The sequence below is a fragment of the Entelurus aequoreus genome, linkage group LG04 (genome assembly GCF_033978785.1).
Source record: "Entelurus aequoreus isolate RoL-2023_Sb linkage group LG04, RoL_Eaeq_v1.1, whole genome shotgun sequence".
In the NCBI taxonomy this organism is placed as follows: Eukaryota; Metazoa; Chordata; class Actinopteri; order Syngnathiformes; family Syngnathidae; genus Entelurus; species Entelurus aequoreus.
The window spans coordinates 51,473,611-51,490,107 of NC_084734.1; the positions used below are offsets into that span (position 1 = coordinate 51,473,611).

Below are 16,497 nucleotides of genomic sequence, written 5' to 3' on the forward strand. Positions count from 1 at the left end.
CTGCTGCAACCACAACAATCACTAAAAACCACCACAAATACAATCATCACCACAACAAATTGAACTACAACCACCACAACCATCACCATCATAGCAACAATCAAAACAACAACTAAAACAACCACATCAATATACACAATCATAACAATAACCAGCAAAACCAAAACAATCATAACCACCTCAATTGTCACCACGCCAGCCACAGTAATCCCCAAAAACAACAACAGTTACCTCAAAAACCACAGACACAATCATCACCACAACCTCAACAATCACTACAATCACAGCCACAATCATCCTAACCACCGGTACAACCAGCAGCTCCTCTTTGGGTAAAGCTTTTAGGGGCCAGCAGCATGTAACAATGTTATACGTCCACCATCAGGAACATATTCCCAACAAAAATACATTTTATGACAGTTGACAGTTGGGTTAAGGTTAAGTTAGAGCTTGAGTTTTGATTAAGGGGAAACTGCACTTTTGTTGGAATGTTGCCTATCATTCACAATCCTTTCATGTGAGACAAGAACACATTTCTTTCTTTTTTTTATGCATTCTAATTTAAACGGCTTGTAGTAGATGGCTATCAATGCATGGAAGGGGATTTAATTTGTTCTGCCTATTAAGCACCCCAATTTTTTTAGACCTCTTAAGTTAAATATTTTAGGACACTTCCACTTCTACAAACATGTGTAAACAGCTTTTTGAATTTTCTTAAATCAGTTTTTGAAAACCTTCATTTTAGCTTAGCTGCATTAGCATGACTGTGTGATGTTTTGATGCAGCTCCACAGACAGAGTGGCCCCTGCTGGCCACCACCACTAACAACACCCCCACTAACATGACAAGGCGTGGTAAGATTTCCGCTGATGCTACCTGCTAATTAGCGGCACGTGCTTAAACTACTGATCATTGGTGTAGCTTTACTTAGCTTAACATTTCGACTGAAACTGACCACTTGCACATTGAATATGAACATCATATTTCATAGATTAGATGTCACCTCTTGTCGACAAAGGAACAGCTTTAAACCAACCTTCACTAGTTGCCTACTCGTAGCCAATTGCCTTCTAGATCAGGGGTCACCAACGCGGTGCCCGCGGGCACCAGGTCGCCCGTAAGGACCAGATGAATCGCCCGCGGGCCTGTTCTTAAAAAAAAAAAAAAAAATTACTTTTTTTAAAACATTTTTTAAATTAAATCTACATAGAAAAAAACACAAGATACACTTTCAATCAGTGCATCAACCCAAACAACATCCCCCATGCACACTCATCCACACCCACTCACACAAAAGGGGTTATTTCTTTCTGCTACCAATATTCTGGTTCCCACAGCATAGACAACACATCTGCAAGGGACACAGTCCCTGAAGCACACATGATTGTATAGGCTGCTGGTCCACTAACATTTTCATTAATTACTATTTTTTTATGTAATTATTTGTATATTGTTTTACTTTCTTTTTTATCCAAGAAAATGTTTTTTTATTTATTTTTCTTATTTTATTTTATTTTTTTAAAAAGGGCCTTATCTTCAACAGACCAGGTTGTCAATGAAATTAGATTTTTTTAAAGGGTTTTTTAAACCAGGCCCAGTCCAGATAATGTCCAAGTCGGACTCAGCAACACACACCTTCATTCATGTACACAGAAAAAAATTAGGGAACACAACAGATTGCATATAATTTATAAACAAAACACTTTGCATTCCATTCGAAAGGACGTTCCCTTTAGATTTCCGATCCTTAACATTTTACATTTATCATAATTAAGCTTAAAGCCAGATTGCTGTGAAAATATGTCCAAAAGATTAAGAAGGTTCCGCAAACAATGAGGAAAAATCTTATCTTTGTGAATCAGCCTTTTCTGACATGAACTTCATCAAGAACAAACACAGAACACGCCTCACTGATGCACATCTGCAAGACTCACTCAGAGTTGCAGTGTCAAGTTACACACCAGAGTACAACACACTAGTTAACAGCATGCAATGCCAGGCTTCCCACTAACTGACAAAGAAACAGATAACAGATTTGGTGTCCAGTTCAAAGTGTGACATGATTTAAAAATTTGAGAGTTTACTTTTGTATTTTACATGAGTTATTATTTGTACAAACATGGTGCAAAGTAATTCATGATTTGTTAAAAAATGTTAGTGGCTAGCTAGTTAAAATGGGATATTGTGATTTCACAAGACTGTCTTAGAAGTGATCATTTGAAAATGTTCACTTTGAAAAATGTGCACTTAGATAAAATATAAAAATAAAGTGTTGCATATTGATATTTATCTGTTTCTATATATATTTATTGTGAGAAATCATTAAGATGATCAGTGTTTCCACAAAGATAAATATAATTAATTATTAATAATAACAGAGTTAAAGGTAAATTGAGCAAATTGGCTACTTCTGGCAATTTATTTAAGTGTGTATCTAACTGGTAGCCCTTCGCATTAATCAGTACCCAAGAAGTAGCCCTTGGTTTCAAAAAGGTTGGTGACCCCTGGTATAGATGCTTCTGTGCTTTGTTACCAGGGTGAGCTTGTGGGCCATTTCTGATCAAATGCTCATGCAGTGGTGGGCCAGACCTCTTAAATCTGCTGCCTGTTGTTACTTCCTGTCACCTGTGCTCGTTGCTGCCTCCTGCTGGCAGCCTCTGGTGTTGCCGCTGCAAGTTCTGGTCCAGTTGGTCGCCAGAAGAGGCTCGCTCGTGTTTTTGCTGCTGGAACCCATAAGCCGGGGACTACCCCACCTCTTCATGAGACCCCGCCCAATCGCACGCCCGCCCAAGCCACCAGTCCTCAACCACACAGATCCGCCTCCTTCTTACCACCAGCCCGACAGGCACCACCCCCTCAGAGGCCAATGCGTTTGGGCTTCATCTCCACACCCCTCGTCTGGCAGGGGAGGAAGAGGCCTTTGAGGCGGCCCACACCCATCACCAAGCCCACCTTAACAAACTCCTCCCACTCAGCGGAAGGCTCGTCTCCAAGGCGACCCAGCGACGATCTCTTCCGCTCAAGAGGGTCGCCTAGCAACCTAAAGACCAAAAATGCGGCGCTGCTTGGCATAGAAGCTTCTGGAAGTGGAGAACCTACTCTGATGGGCAGAGCCTCCACAGCGTATGTCAGAAGGCACTTAAGCTCCACCCCCAGTACGTTGTCCAGAATCTTCAATTTCCCCACCTCTTCAGGTGATGACGGGGTGTGGCCATCCCACCCTTCAACACAAAACCATCTTGTGACAAAGCTTAAAGCGGGGCTTGTCCTGGGTCATGTGACCTCTTCTTCTGCTGACTTTTCTGCCATGCCCGTTGTCATGGCAACAGAGGGGCTGAGGGGGGACAGCACCGCTTCTCTTGTCCCTCCCGTAGCAACCTTCACGCTTCCTTTTCTTTCCATCCTTCCTCGTTCCTTCGCGTCCTCGTCCACCCCTACCCTGCGACCTGCCGCCACTCAACCCCCCCTACGACACCTAAAAGCGTCAACACATTCAGAGGTCCAAAGCGCAGATAAACACACTCTCCCGCTCTTGTTTGAGCTGGCCCTGCCTACTACGAGCAAACGCACAATGATTGGCAGCCCAGGAGCGCTCGCTGGTTCTGCTGGGGGGGCGGACCCCTACCCCACCTGGTCAATGCCCGTTGACACTGCCCGTCCCCTAAGCGCCAACATGTCTGCTGTCCACGTGCCGGTGGGGGCGAGTCCGTGCAATCAGGGCTGCGATTCGACGATGGAGAGTACGTCACCCACCTGTCAATCAAAGTGTCTAATGGATACATGAGGTCAAAGGTCATCAACTAATCAACCGCATCAGTCACAGTTATAGACCTAAAACATAAATACAAGTACAACATATGATGTATATCATACAAGGAATATAAGAGCTACGTTTATAACATACAGTACATGCACAGTCTTGTATAGACATGCAGGATGTGACATCATCATTCAGCATGCGCCACGTGAAATGTAAATAATGCAATATTGGCAGGGAAAAAGCTGTGTGAGTTAGTTTGTCTGAGTCTTTCTCAGTGTTTCAAACTATATATATACTGTATATAATGTGTGTGTATATACATATATGTTTATAAATATACAATGTATTATATACATACACACGTATATCATATGCAGTATGTTTAGTCAATATGACAAACACATTGGTGACCTCTGACCTCTACCAGAAAGTCTTAATTGGTGTTAGTAGACAGCTGTCAATCAGTAGAGTGGGCGGGTTATTTGTGCTTCTGGAGGATGGTGATTGGTCCGTCATCTTTTCATGTACATGTTGTGTTTTTTATCTTCCTCTATGCTGTAGTCGGCTTCCTGTCATGTGCCGTATGATTGTTGACTAGTGTAGATTGACATCTAGTGGCCAACGTAAGCATAGCAGGAGTTCTTGTGGAATAATTGAATTGTCACTACACATATCTGACGTATGTATTTATATACTGTATAACAGTGGCGTGCGGTGAGGTTAATGTCTGGTGAGGCACGACTGCATCATCACAGTCAGATTTACAAACACATGAACCTGCAGTGCAGGTGTACCTAATGTTGTGTCCCTGCGGTCGTTCGCGGCTCCTCCGGCGCGAGGATTGTTGTTTTTGCACTTTTTGGCTTCTTGTTAAGTGACTTTTTTTGGGTGGATTCGGTCTTGCACATGGAGGGTTTGGGTGTGGGCTTTGGTTGGTGTGGCCGCAGCGCTCCCGTCGGGCGGTGCATTCTGCGGTGGAGGTGCTTGGCACCAGGAGGCACAGTGTGTCTTCGCAGCTGAGTTTTATGAATGCTCAGCACTAAAAATACGTTACACACTTACAGTTGTTGACAAAATACACTGTACATTATATACCTCAGCTAACTAAACTATGGAAATGTATAATATAGTTCATATAGCAATACGGTCTCACTGCACAGCAGGCCAGCAGTTAGCCGAGTCATTGTGCACAATCCATGTTGAGGCGCAACGCAGTGACGTGCCTCAACTGGCTGCTGATCACCGCACCGTCTCTTCTCAGTATTTGAACGGCAAATGTGAAAATAAAAATAAAAATAATCTAAAACTGGTGAAGTTAAATGGAAAATTACTTTAGTATAATCACTGGATACATATAACAATTTCCTTTTTTTTTTTTTCTTTTTACTTTTTTTTTTCTTTCCATGATGGCAGGTGAGGCCGTGCCACCCCTGCCTCTAGTGACGGCACGCCACTGCTGTATAGATATAAATATTGTATATAATGTTCAAGTAAAAGATGTGTAAGTTATAACACTGATGTTGACAGTGTGTCGCATGTTGTGCAACGTCAAATAGGTTTCTTGCTAATAGGATTAGCTTGATTTCTCTCCCGCTATGTGAAACAGCAGCTAAGATAAGTTGTTGTAATTCTCGTGTCTACCTGCAGAGGTCGTCTTCTACAAGCTGTCTTTAGTGGTGCATGATGAGAGCTCCACGCTCACTCAGGCTGATGTAGAAGAAGTCGTGTCCTCCTGGGTAAGACCAAGTTAGCATGCTAACATTAACTAGCTGGCTGGCTATCATGTGACTAACAACTAGTGTGTGCTTTGTGCTCGCAGCTGAACCAGACCTTCCAGAACTGGACTCACTTGGTCTTTGTAGACTCAGTCAGGTAGAGACTTGCTTTACTGAGGACAAACGTAAACTTTGTTTCTGCTCTACATTAACTCCTTCTTATTCTCTCCAGTGTGCAGTCGGTGCTTGTGCCTGGAGGTCACTCAAGGTAGTAGCCATGGACATCATCTTTGACCCCCAAGGTTCAAAGTTCAGTAAGTTGATGTGGGCGTGTCCACAGCTTCACCTGCCGCGCTCTGCTGCTTCACAATGACATCACTGATCAGAGCCCCGGCCCAGACGCCCTGTCCGCCAGAATTTCCAGCAGGCACGCTCGCATCGGCGCCGGCCTGGTGGTCCACAACACCTCCATTCAGGTCACGGCCGTTGGTAAGATGAACTTTAACCTCAGGAAAGGCTGCATATGTCTGAGTCTGTCCTTTCTGACAGACACGTGTCCAGAGGACAACACTGTCCACTACCGCTGGCCTGAGACTCGTCCCAGCATCACTCGCTTGCTGCCATGCTTCCCCAACAAAGAGCGTAGCGCCGCCAGGAAGTGGTGAGCTATCGCAGGATTCAAGACGCAAACGACCTGTTCAATCGTCACCATGCCAACTGCGTCCTTGTGTCATTGTCATAGTTTGATGGACCGCCACAACTTCTCATCCTTCTGGTCGCCCACTGACTTTCACAACTGCACCGACATCGACGCGATCCAGGTTTCAGCAGGTAGTCCCGCCCCATCATCAAGTGACACAAGGACCCCCGGCTCGTTTTTAATAAATTGTCCTAAACGTATTGATTGCAGAGAATGCGGCCGAGGTGGCTGTGCAACTGGCCGCCATCGCAAACAACCAGCTGTCCAAAGAGGAAGTGAGTCGAGCAAGTGCACACCCATATCACCCGGGACGGCGTGGCGAAGTTGGTAGAGTGGCCGTGCCAGCAATCGGAGGGTTGCTGGTTACTGGGGTTCAATCCCCACCTTCTACCATCCTAGTCACGTCCGTTGTGTCCTTGGGCAAGACACTTCACCCTTGCTCCTGATGGCTGCTGGTTAGTGCCTTGCATGGCAGCTCCCGCCATCAGTGTGTGAATGTGTGTGAATGGGTGAATGTGGAAATACTGTCAAAGCGCTTTGAGTACCTTGAAGGTAGAAAAGCGCTATACAAGTATAACCCATTTATCATTTTATAACCCACCCACCCATTACTTCATGTGTGCAGGTTTCCAAAGTAGTCAGCAAGGTCAAGCAGCTGGTCCATGTGGCCAAGATCAACACCACTTTGGCGTCTGCCGTCATAACCGTCATCTCCAACGTCATGAGCAGCCCCCACAGCGCCCTGGCTCCCACCTCCGACAGGTAGGTCCAGACTAGACCCTACAGGACTATAGCTAGACTGCACTTTCTACTGATCTGCAATGGAGTACAATCTCTGCTCTACAACTTTAGTGGACCCGACTGGCTTGTACTAGACTACAGTGCACTAGATTAAACTACACTAGACTAGTTTAGCATGCACCAGACCAAATAAGTGTACTAGATTAGAGTGTACTATACTAGCCTAGGGTGTACTAGACTAGTGTGCACTAAATTAGTGTGCAGATTAGAATGCACTATATTAAATTAAAGTACACAAGGTGAAAATGCACTAGACTAAAGGGTACTAAAATTGAGCGTAATAGATTAGTTTAGAGTGCACTAGATTAAAGTCTACCCAACTAGTTTAGAGTGCACTAGAAAAGAGTATACTACACTAGAGTAGGCTTTATTAAAGGGCACTACACTTTATTGTAGGGTGTACTAGATTAAAGTGCACTAAACTAGAATAAAGTGTACTTAATTTGAGTGCACTATGGTAGACTAGAAAACAGTGCGCTACATTCAAGTGCGCTAGACTAGATTAGAGTGTTCTAGACTTGAGAGCTCGACACTAGAGTGCACTAGTTTGGTTTAGCGTGCACCAGACTAGAGTGCAGTATATTAGTTGCTACATTAGAGTGCACTTAATTAGAGCGCACAAGATTAGTTTAAAGTGGACTACACTAAATTTAAAGAGTACTTTATTAGAGTGACTATATAAAATTGTAGTGCACTGTAATATAGTGCACCAGACTAGGTTAGAGTGTACTAGGCTAGAGTGTACTAGGCTACAGTGCACTAGGCTAGATTGGAGTTCACTAGACCAGATCAAAGTGCACAAGGCTAGAGTCAGGGTTTCCCACACATTCATTTATTTGTGGCGGCCCGCCACGAAAGAATTACGTCCGCCACAAAAAAATTAAAAAAATAATAATACCGTAATTTCCGGACTATAAGCCGCTACTTTTCCCCCTCGTTCTGGTCCCTGCGGCTTATACAACGGTGCGGCTTATTTGCGGCCTGTTCTTCTCCGACACCGACGAAGAGGATTTCTGTGGTTTTAGTACGCAGGAGGAAGACGATGACACAATGATTAAAGACTGACTTTTCATATACCGGTAGGCTGGTTATTTTGATAACGTACAGGCGAGCACTTTGTATTACTTTGCACCGTTGTATTATTTGTACTCTGCACGAATGCTGTTCGCCATGTCAAAGATGTGAAAGTTTGATTTAATGATTGAAAGATTTATTGTTAATAAATGGGACCCTTTGCGTTCCCAAACAGTCATCTCTGTCCCGACAATCTCCTCCGTGGTAGCAGGAACCCCTATATACTACGGTAATTACACATCAAAACCCTGCGGCTTATAGTCGGGTGCGGCTTATATATGGAGCAATCTGTATTTTCCCCTAAATTTAGCTGGTGCGGCTTATAGTCAGGTGCGGCTTATAGTCCGGAAATTATGGTAATAATAAAAAAAAATGTTTTTGTTTTTTTGTTTGTCCTCTCCAGCTTCTCAGGCAAATCATATAGTTGATGTAGATGCCCATATCGGCTGTTCAGATTTACTTTACAAAAGAGAAGTGTAGGATACTTCTCTTGTTGCCTTATTTTTATTTGACTTTATTAAATGTATTTATATTAGAAACACAACATGTGTATATAACAAAGGGTGCAAAGTCTGCAGGCAGTAGGAAACACATGGTTAAGTGTAGGAAGTAAAACTGATGGCAGTCTAAAGTTCAAGATTTTTGGAGCTCTTTGTTCAGTGGATCAGATGTTTGATGAAGCTCTGTGTCTATCTACCACCACTACTGTTTTCTGTTTATTTGTTACTGACTGTGGCAGGACACCTCTGCCTCTGTTTCACTTTATGTTGCTGGTAAATAATATGGTTGTAGTCGTAGGCTAAAGTTAAATTATTTAGTATGCACTAATTAAAGGGGCAGAGCTTCGAGACATTTTAGCTGTTATATTTTTTGTAAGAACCACAATTAATAAATATATTTCAGTGAATAACTTATTTTTCAAATCTGTATATAAATATGTACATAAAGTGTTGTAATTATATTGTAAAATGGATGGATGGATAAAACAAAACTGTTATTATTAATTAGTAAGTATACATTTTTTTAGCCTTTTTAGAGAAAATCAAATCATTGTAGTAAATTATGCAAATTACTCGATGATGTCATGGTGACCACGCCCATAGCCACGCCCCCACCGCCACAGGTATCTTGGCAGTTTATGGGAAACACAGAGTGCACTAGATAAATGATCAGATTAGACAGCACTAAATTATAGTGCACCAGACTAGATTTAAGTGCACTAGACTATAGTTAAGAGTGCACTAGATTAGAGTGCACTAGGCCAGATTTCAGTGCACTAGACTCGTTATGTGAGTTTGAGTACACTAGATCAGATTAAAGGGCATCAGACTACAGTGCACTGGACTATATTAAAGTGTACTAGTTTTAAGTGCACTAGACTGAAGTGTTCTAAATTAAAATGAATTAGACTAGATTAAAGTGCACTAGATTAGAGTGCACTAAACTAGATTATAGCTGTGGTCTTTCCTTATGAGCCATGCGTCCATTAGGGCCCTGAAGGCGGTGGATCAGCTTCTTGACAAATTGGAGTTCGAGGGTTCGTCAGTGAGCATCACATCCAGACGTCTGTCTTTGGGCGTACTGGCCTTCAACGCATCCACCTTCAATGGGACATCGTTCAGCGCCTTCATCCCGCCAAACGCCACCGACCCAGAGGTAGCACAAAAAACATGTTGTTAAGCAACCGTCGATATCAGCTTTCTAGAATGTATCTTTGTCGTTGGCCCCGCCCCCTCAGATTGACTTTGAATCGGACCGGACTGATCCACTAGCTCAAGTCACGCTGCCGGCGTCGCTGCTGACCGGTGCGTCCTTCGGCGAGGCCCGCATTAACTTTTTGTTCTTTCGCAGTACCAACCTCTTCCAGGTCAGTCCAGTCCCTGAGCTAGTCCATAGTGTAGTACCTGGTCTAGTCCGTGATCTATCCTCTTCACTTACTCCTGTGTGGCTTGTTGATGCCGCAGAGCGAGCAGGACGAACGTGCACTCAACAGTTACGTGGTGGCCAGCAGCGTGGGAAACTGGAGCGTCAGCGACTTGAGCGACCCCGTCCAGATCGAGATGGTTCACCTGTCGCCACAAGTCAGCGCTTTCCACGTTGCTCTCATTTTGTCTACTCCTTGCTTTCGTTCACATCGCCATGACAACCAATGTTCTTCTTTCAGGCTTTCCACAATCCTGTCTGCGTGTTCTGGGACTTCAGCATGAACGGTCAGTGACGTCATTGGTGATGTCATTGAAGATGTCATAGTTGAAACAGTCACATGACAAACCGCTAACCAGGTGATGTGCGTCTTGCAGGTGGCGCCGGAGGCTGGAACGCGGATGGCTGCAGAGTGTCCAAAGAAGCTTCCAGCACCAACAGAACAGTTTGTTTGTGCGACCACCTGACGCACTTTGGAATCCTGATGGTGAGCGTGCACACCGTGTTTGGCATGTGGCCTGCGGTAAGCGTGTGCGCTGACTGGTCGTTTTGCAATCAGGACATTTCGGGTGTGTCGCCTCACATCGACCGGCGCAACAACCGCATCCTCACCTTCATCTCCTTCGTCGGCTGCGGCGTATCTGCCATCTTCTCGGCTGCCACGCTGCTCACCTATGTCGCTTTCGAGTGAGTCCTGGCCCCGCCCTCTTCTAGTGCATATAGTCTATTCAAGGGTCAAACCTTTATGAAGGGACAGGCAAGCGTAAAAAGAAGTAAACATGACTCATGTGTGTTGCAGGAAGCTGCGGCGAGACTACCCGTCCAAGATCCTGATGAACCTGAGCGCGTCTCTTCTCCTGCTCAACATGGCGTTCCTGCTCAACGGATGGTTGTCGGGGCAACGGAGCGAGGCACTGTGCTTGGCCGCCGCCGTACTGCTGCACTACTTCCTGCTTACGTCGTTCACCTGGATGGGCCTGGAGTCGGTGCACATGTACATCGCCCTGGTCAAGGTGTTCAACACATACGTGCGCAGATACATCCTCAAGTTCTGCCTGCTGGGCTGGGGTGAGTCTTCCTCGCTGCACCTTCAGTCCCGCCACCTGTGGGCGCTACACCGCCTCACCTTCTTCTCCTTCAGGCATTCCCGCTGTGCTAGTCGGGACGGTGGTGGCTGTAAATAAGCGCTCATACGGCCCGCAGGAGTACGGCGGTGGCGAGTTTGGCGATGGATCATCTGAATTGTAAGTGATGCGAGCAAAAGTGATTAGAACGCCCATCATCATCATCATCATGGATCCTGTCTCCACAGCTGCTGGATCCAAAGTCCACTGGTGTTCTACACGGCATGCGTGGCCTACTTCTGCCTCGTCTTCCTGCTCAACGTCGCCATGTTTGTTGTGGTCATGCTGCAGATCTGCGGACGCAATGGCAAACGCAGCAACCGCACGCTAAGAGAGGAGGTACCGCCGCTCACCATGTGTCAGGGCCAGTTGTCGCCATGGTAACGCTTGTTTCCTGCGCTTCAGGTGGTGCGGAACCTGCGCAGCGTGGTCAGCCTGACTTTCCTGCTCGGGATGACCTGGTCCTTTGCGCTCTTTGCCTGGGGGCCCGTCAGCCTCATCTTCGTCTACCTCTTTGCTATCTTCAACTCGCTGCAAGGTGAGCTTGTGATGTGTGTGTCATGTAACCAAACACTAATCTTCTTCTTCTTGGCCTTCAGGACTCTTCATCTTCTTATTCCACTGTGCGCTCAAGGAGAACGTGCAGAAGCAATGGAGACGCTCGATGTGCTGCGCTCGTTTCCGACTCTCTGACAACTCGGGTACCGTCCTCATCGTCTTCATCGGTCACTTCAAGAGAAGTCACATGACCACGTGTGTTGCAGACTGGAGTAAGACGGCGACCAACAACACCAAGAAGGCCACGTCTGAGCAGGCGGTGCAGTCGTTGTCTTCAGGCTCCTTTGGCTCCAGCGCCGCCAACTGGACCTCAAAGGCTAAAGTCACACTGAAGCCTTTCACCAGAAACAACAACACAGGTAAGCGCTGGTGACCGCCATCTTTACCAACAATTGAAGCGATGGCGTGTCAACAAGATTGTTTTGTGTGTTTGTTGTGTAGAAAGTTGTTGGAGCCAATAGGAGGACAGAAGGACTAGGCCAGGTAAGCCTGAAAGGCTTCATGTAGGAAAGGAGCCGGAAATGATGACGTGTGAAGCGAGCCTCGCTGCTATACCACGCGACCGTTTCGGGACGTGGTTGAGATTTAGCAAGGAGGTTCGACAATACATTAACCACCGAAGCTCCATTGAAATACTGGGCTTTAGAGAGTTGCGGTCTGTTTGGAATCTGGATAGAGAAATAAAAATAGAGTCAGTGAATAACAGCGCATGATATTACATTTGACGGTAAACTTAATCCAAGCCGTTAACCGCTCTGTGAGCAGTATGAATAACACAACATTTAAACAAAACAATATATATATATATTGTATAGTTGTCAGAGCATTATTAAGGTAGCGTAATGGTCATGCGTCTACCGTTCATGCCACATGACATGGGTTCAATTCTTGGCAGCGTCAGTTCGCCAACATTTTATAAACATTACATTTAATAAGGGAACACGTTCTGTCTGGTATTTATTGTCTTTTAAACAGTCACACAGCACAAATGCTGGATGATGGAGAGGCTATGTCAAGAAAAAAATGGATCTCCTAAAAATAAAAAATGAACTACATCTCCCCTGTTCTGTACATCTTTGTTCAAGTTACATTCTAGTGGCATCTTCCTCTTTAAGCCCATAAGCCGTTTTCTCAAAGTGAAAGAAAAACATTACACAACCTGCCATATGCTACCATGTTGGCAAAGTACGAAGCTCAGTGCTGTAGGATGCATTAATATTTAATGTCAGCAATTGTCTTACAAGACGATTCACTCTGGTGGTGGTAAGCTACTATAGTCGCCACAGCCGTCCCTAGGGTACATTGACGGCTTTATGGGTGCCATCCTCTGTGCCACCCCTGGGGGGGAAAAAAAGAATGGACAGGCAGCTGAGCTTGTTAGTCTTCTCAGCCGTTGCTTGTTGCGAGTCGTAACGTCTTCTATGACTTCCAGATGTTTGAAGACATGAGGAGCACACCACCATCAGAACGTGAAAAACATTCCTGCAAAGTTCGGACATGCGCCGAGTAGCTTGAAATGCCCTGCCATCAAGTAGGAAATATGTGACCGCTCACTGTGGAGATATGTCATATGTAACATGTTGAAGCTCCGCCTCTCCTGTAAGGTGGCTTGCATCACGTCATGTGACCTTTCTACATTCTGTCGGCAGATAACAACCCCTGGACCAGCCCCTCCTCCTCAGAGGCGGAGCCAAATATCCTTCCTGATGATGATTGACCAGGTCAAAGTTTACAACTTTAGTAGACCAGCGCCTGCTCGTAAACCTCTTTAGGGAAGACATGGAGGCTTCTGGAACATTCCCCAAAACAATGTGGACATCATGACATCAAAGAGGACAGAAGGAAGAAACTCTGATGTCCACTGCCTGATGTCCATAACTCGTGGGCTTTTGACCTCTGACGTCCTGTAAAGCGTGCCCAGTGCACATGACGTTTGACACATCGACGAGTGCAGAATGACAGCTGTCGTTTCCAAGACAACCATAGAGCGTGGCCAGGACCATGCGAGCGTTAGCATTAACACTCTGTTGGCTGACCTTTGACCCCCCTCAAGCTTGTGAAGATGAAAACTTTTTTCTTACATTCAATAAATACATATTTTTCTTTTTAGTCTGCTCTAAACTTACCAATACACTTTCAACCAAAACATGAACTAATATTATACATTCTTATAATTAGATATATATGATATATTATCATTACATTCATGGATAATCTTTAAAGCTGAGGACAGAAAGACCTGACAATCAAACACATTTGTCAAAATGTTAAGTCATGGTTACTAATACATGCTGATGACATCATCGGTGTCTAACATAATTGACATCTTGGCTAAAATGGACGTTTGTGGCCAAAAACTATTCTGCTTGCTCACGGGACTCCTCCCACTGGTCACCATCAGTCCACATTAAAGTAGATCTCGTTACCACAGTCATATTCCACATAGATAAGTGTACATATATATTCAACATACTGTAGGTATACTGCATGTAAACATACCTGTATCAGTATACTTGTCATAGATATGTATACAGTCCGCATAAATATTATGTGTATATTTATATATATATATATATATATATATATATATATATATATGTGTATATATATATATATATATATACACATATGTTTATGTATCTATCGTCACAATGAAATATTGTATGCATAGTCCTTGTATTGCATATAAACATAGATGTATGTTCACATAGTCTGTCCACATATATAGTATGAAAAGATATAGTCCACATAGTGTATAAACAGAGACAAACCACGCCCCTCCCAGTAGCAGTCGAGCAGGAGCACACGACTTCGACTCTTCTCTTGACAGCGTGGGTGTGTGCGTGCGTGTTGGATGGCGGTAGTTGGAAGTGATTGACAGGGGAGAGCAACCAATGAGGCAGAAACAGGGACGGCTTCAGGATATTTTATCTCCCAGGGCCATAGGGGCTTGATCGATTTGTTGGGGGGCTAAGAAAATAATCGATTTTTATTACTTGAGTTCTCATTTTTCAATAAAATCAGTTATGATACACAGCACAATCATATTTGATATAAAAGTAGTTGTAACTGAATATGACCAAAGAATATTTAACAAAATAGTAAAGCCTAACACAAATGACGATGGCAAAAAAAAATGTGCAGGCTCTAGCAACCCCCCGCGACCCTGAAAGAGACAAGCGGTAGGAAATGGGTGGATGGATGGACATCAGCAAACCGCTCTCCCACATGACGCCACACATGCTGTCTGCAATCTGCCCTGAACAGCCAAAACCTGGATTCATCAGTGAAGAGAACACCTCTCCAACACGTAGCCTATCCCAGCTGCATTCGGGCGGAAGGCGGGGTACACCCTGGACAAGTTGCCACCTCATCACAGGGCCAACATTCACACTCACATTCCTACTCAGTGGCCTTTTGGTTAGAGTGTCCGCTCTGAGATCGGTAGGTTGTGAGTTCAAACCCCGGCCAAGTCATACCAAAGACTATAAAAATGGGACCCGTTAACGCCCTGCTTGGCACTCAGCATCAAGGGTTGGAATTGGGGGTTAAATCACCAAAATGATTCCCGGGCGCGGCCACTGCTGCTGCTCACTGCTGCTGCTCACTGCTCCCCTCACCTCCCAGGGGGTGAACAAGGGGATGAGTCAAATGCATAGGACAAATTTCACCACACATAGTGTGTGTGTTACAATCATTGGTACTTTAACTTAAAAAGGGAAACTTCGGTTTTTTTCAACCTGGGCCCTGTTTTCATAATTTTTTCTGTATATGTGAGTGCTGGATAAAACATTTTTTGAGGTCGCGCCAGTATTGAGCAGGGCAGGCAGCCTCCAGCCCAGCTAACGCTCGTACACAGGGCAACTGGCTCTCGTCAAAATTCGGCCTATAAACATGCATTTTTTTCACACTGACAGGCTCAGATAGTTACAATGAGTGTCCGACAACATACTAGAAAGGAGAAATTAACGTATGTCTCTACCTTTAGCTGGAGATCGCTGTTTGTTGTGAGCTGTGTCCAAATCTCACCACGCTACAAATCTCGTTCCGAAATCTCGCGATAACTCGCGACAAAACACCGGTGGAAAAACAGTTACCTGACTGAGGTGAAGAGAGATGACTGAAGTGATTTTCTGTTGGATTACCGAAGACTGTTATTTTCCAACAGAAAATCACTTCAGTCATCTCTCTTCACCTCAGTCAGGTAACTGTTTTTCCACCGGTGTTTTGTCGCGAGTTATCGCGAGATTTCGGAACGAGATTTGTAGCGTGGTGAGATTTGGACACAGCTCACAACAAACAGCGATCTCCAGCTAAAGGTAGAGACATACGTTAATTTCTCCTTTCTAGTATGTTGTCGGACACTCATTGTAACTATCTGAGCCTGTCAGTGTGAAAAAAATGCATGTTTATAGGCCGAATTTTGACGAGAGCCAGTTGCCCTGTGTACGAGCGTTAGCTGGGCTGGAGGCTGCCTGCCCTGCTCAATACTGGCGCGACCTCAAAAAATGTTTTATCCAGCACTCACATATACAGAAAAAATTATGAAAACAGGGCCCAGGTTGAAAAAAACCGAAGTTTCCCTTAACATTCACACAGTAGGGCCAATTTAGTGTTGCCAATCAACCTATCCCCAGGTGCATGTCTCTGGAGTTGGGAGGAAGCCGGAGAACCCGGAGGGAACCATGTGTGGGTAATAACCAAACAATACATCCAAAATGCAACACGTTCCAGATTCCATATGCATAATCAGTGAAAACAGACAACTATGCAAGCTGCGTGGGGAACAATTGTCTGTATAAAATGGGGAAGAAATGAGGGAAAAGGGCTAGGGAGGAAGAC

General features: G+C 44.8%; 1 protein-coding gene across 2 annotated transcripts in view; it reads left to right on the forward strand.

Moving 5' to 3' along the window:
- adgrg6 (adhesion G protein-coupled receptor G6) overlaps positions 1–14,205 on the forward strand; it is a 46,730-nt gene extending 32,525 nt beyond the window's left edge. The window contains exons 9-30 of one of the 2 annotated variants that reach the window (XM_062045199.1): positions 5,408–5,496; positions 5,580–5,632; positions 5,708–5,743; positions 5,816–5,964; positions 6,025–6,136; positions 6,218–6,306; positions 6,386–6,450; positions 6,801–6,937; positions 9,541–9,706; positions 9,789–9,917; positions 10,015–10,131; positions 10,215–10,260; positions 10,351–10,460; positions 10,533–10,660; positions 10,773–11,041; positions 11,115–11,217; positions 11,286–11,436; positions 11,503–11,635; positions 11,697–11,798; positions 11,862–12,014; positions 12,097–12,138; positions 13,305–14,205. In XM_062045199.1, the coding sequence (XP_061901183.1) occupies positions 5,408–5,496; positions 5,580–5,632; positions 5,708–5,743; positions 5,816–5,964; positions 6,025–6,136; positions 6,218–6,306; positions 6,386–6,450; positions 6,801–6,937; positions 9,541–9,706; positions 9,789–9,917; positions 10,015–10,131; positions 10,215–10,260; positions 10,351–10,460; positions 10,533–10,660; positions 10,773–11,041; positions 11,115–11,217; positions 11,286–11,436; positions 11,503–11,635; positions 11,697–11,798; positions 11,862–12,014; positions 12,097–12,116 (2,357 nt within the window). In that variant the 3' untranslated portion in view covers positions 12,117–12,138; positions 13,305–14,205. The remainder of the gene's footprint in view (positions 1–5,407; positions 5,497–5,579; positions 5,633–5,707; positions 5,744–5,815; positions 5,965–6,024; positions 6,137–6,217; positions 6,307–6,385; positions 6,451–6,800; positions 6,938–9,540; positions 9,707–9,788; positions 9,918–10,014; positions 10,132–10,214; positions 10,261–10,350; positions 10,461–10,532; positions 10,661–10,772; positions 11,042–11,114; positions 11,218–11,285; positions 11,437–11,502; positions 11,636–11,696; positions 11,799–11,861; positions 12,015–12,096; positions 12,139–13,304) is intronic. The other variant, XM_062045200.1, reaches the window with a different exon arrangement.
- Positions 14,206–16,497: the final 2,292 nt, after the last annotated feature.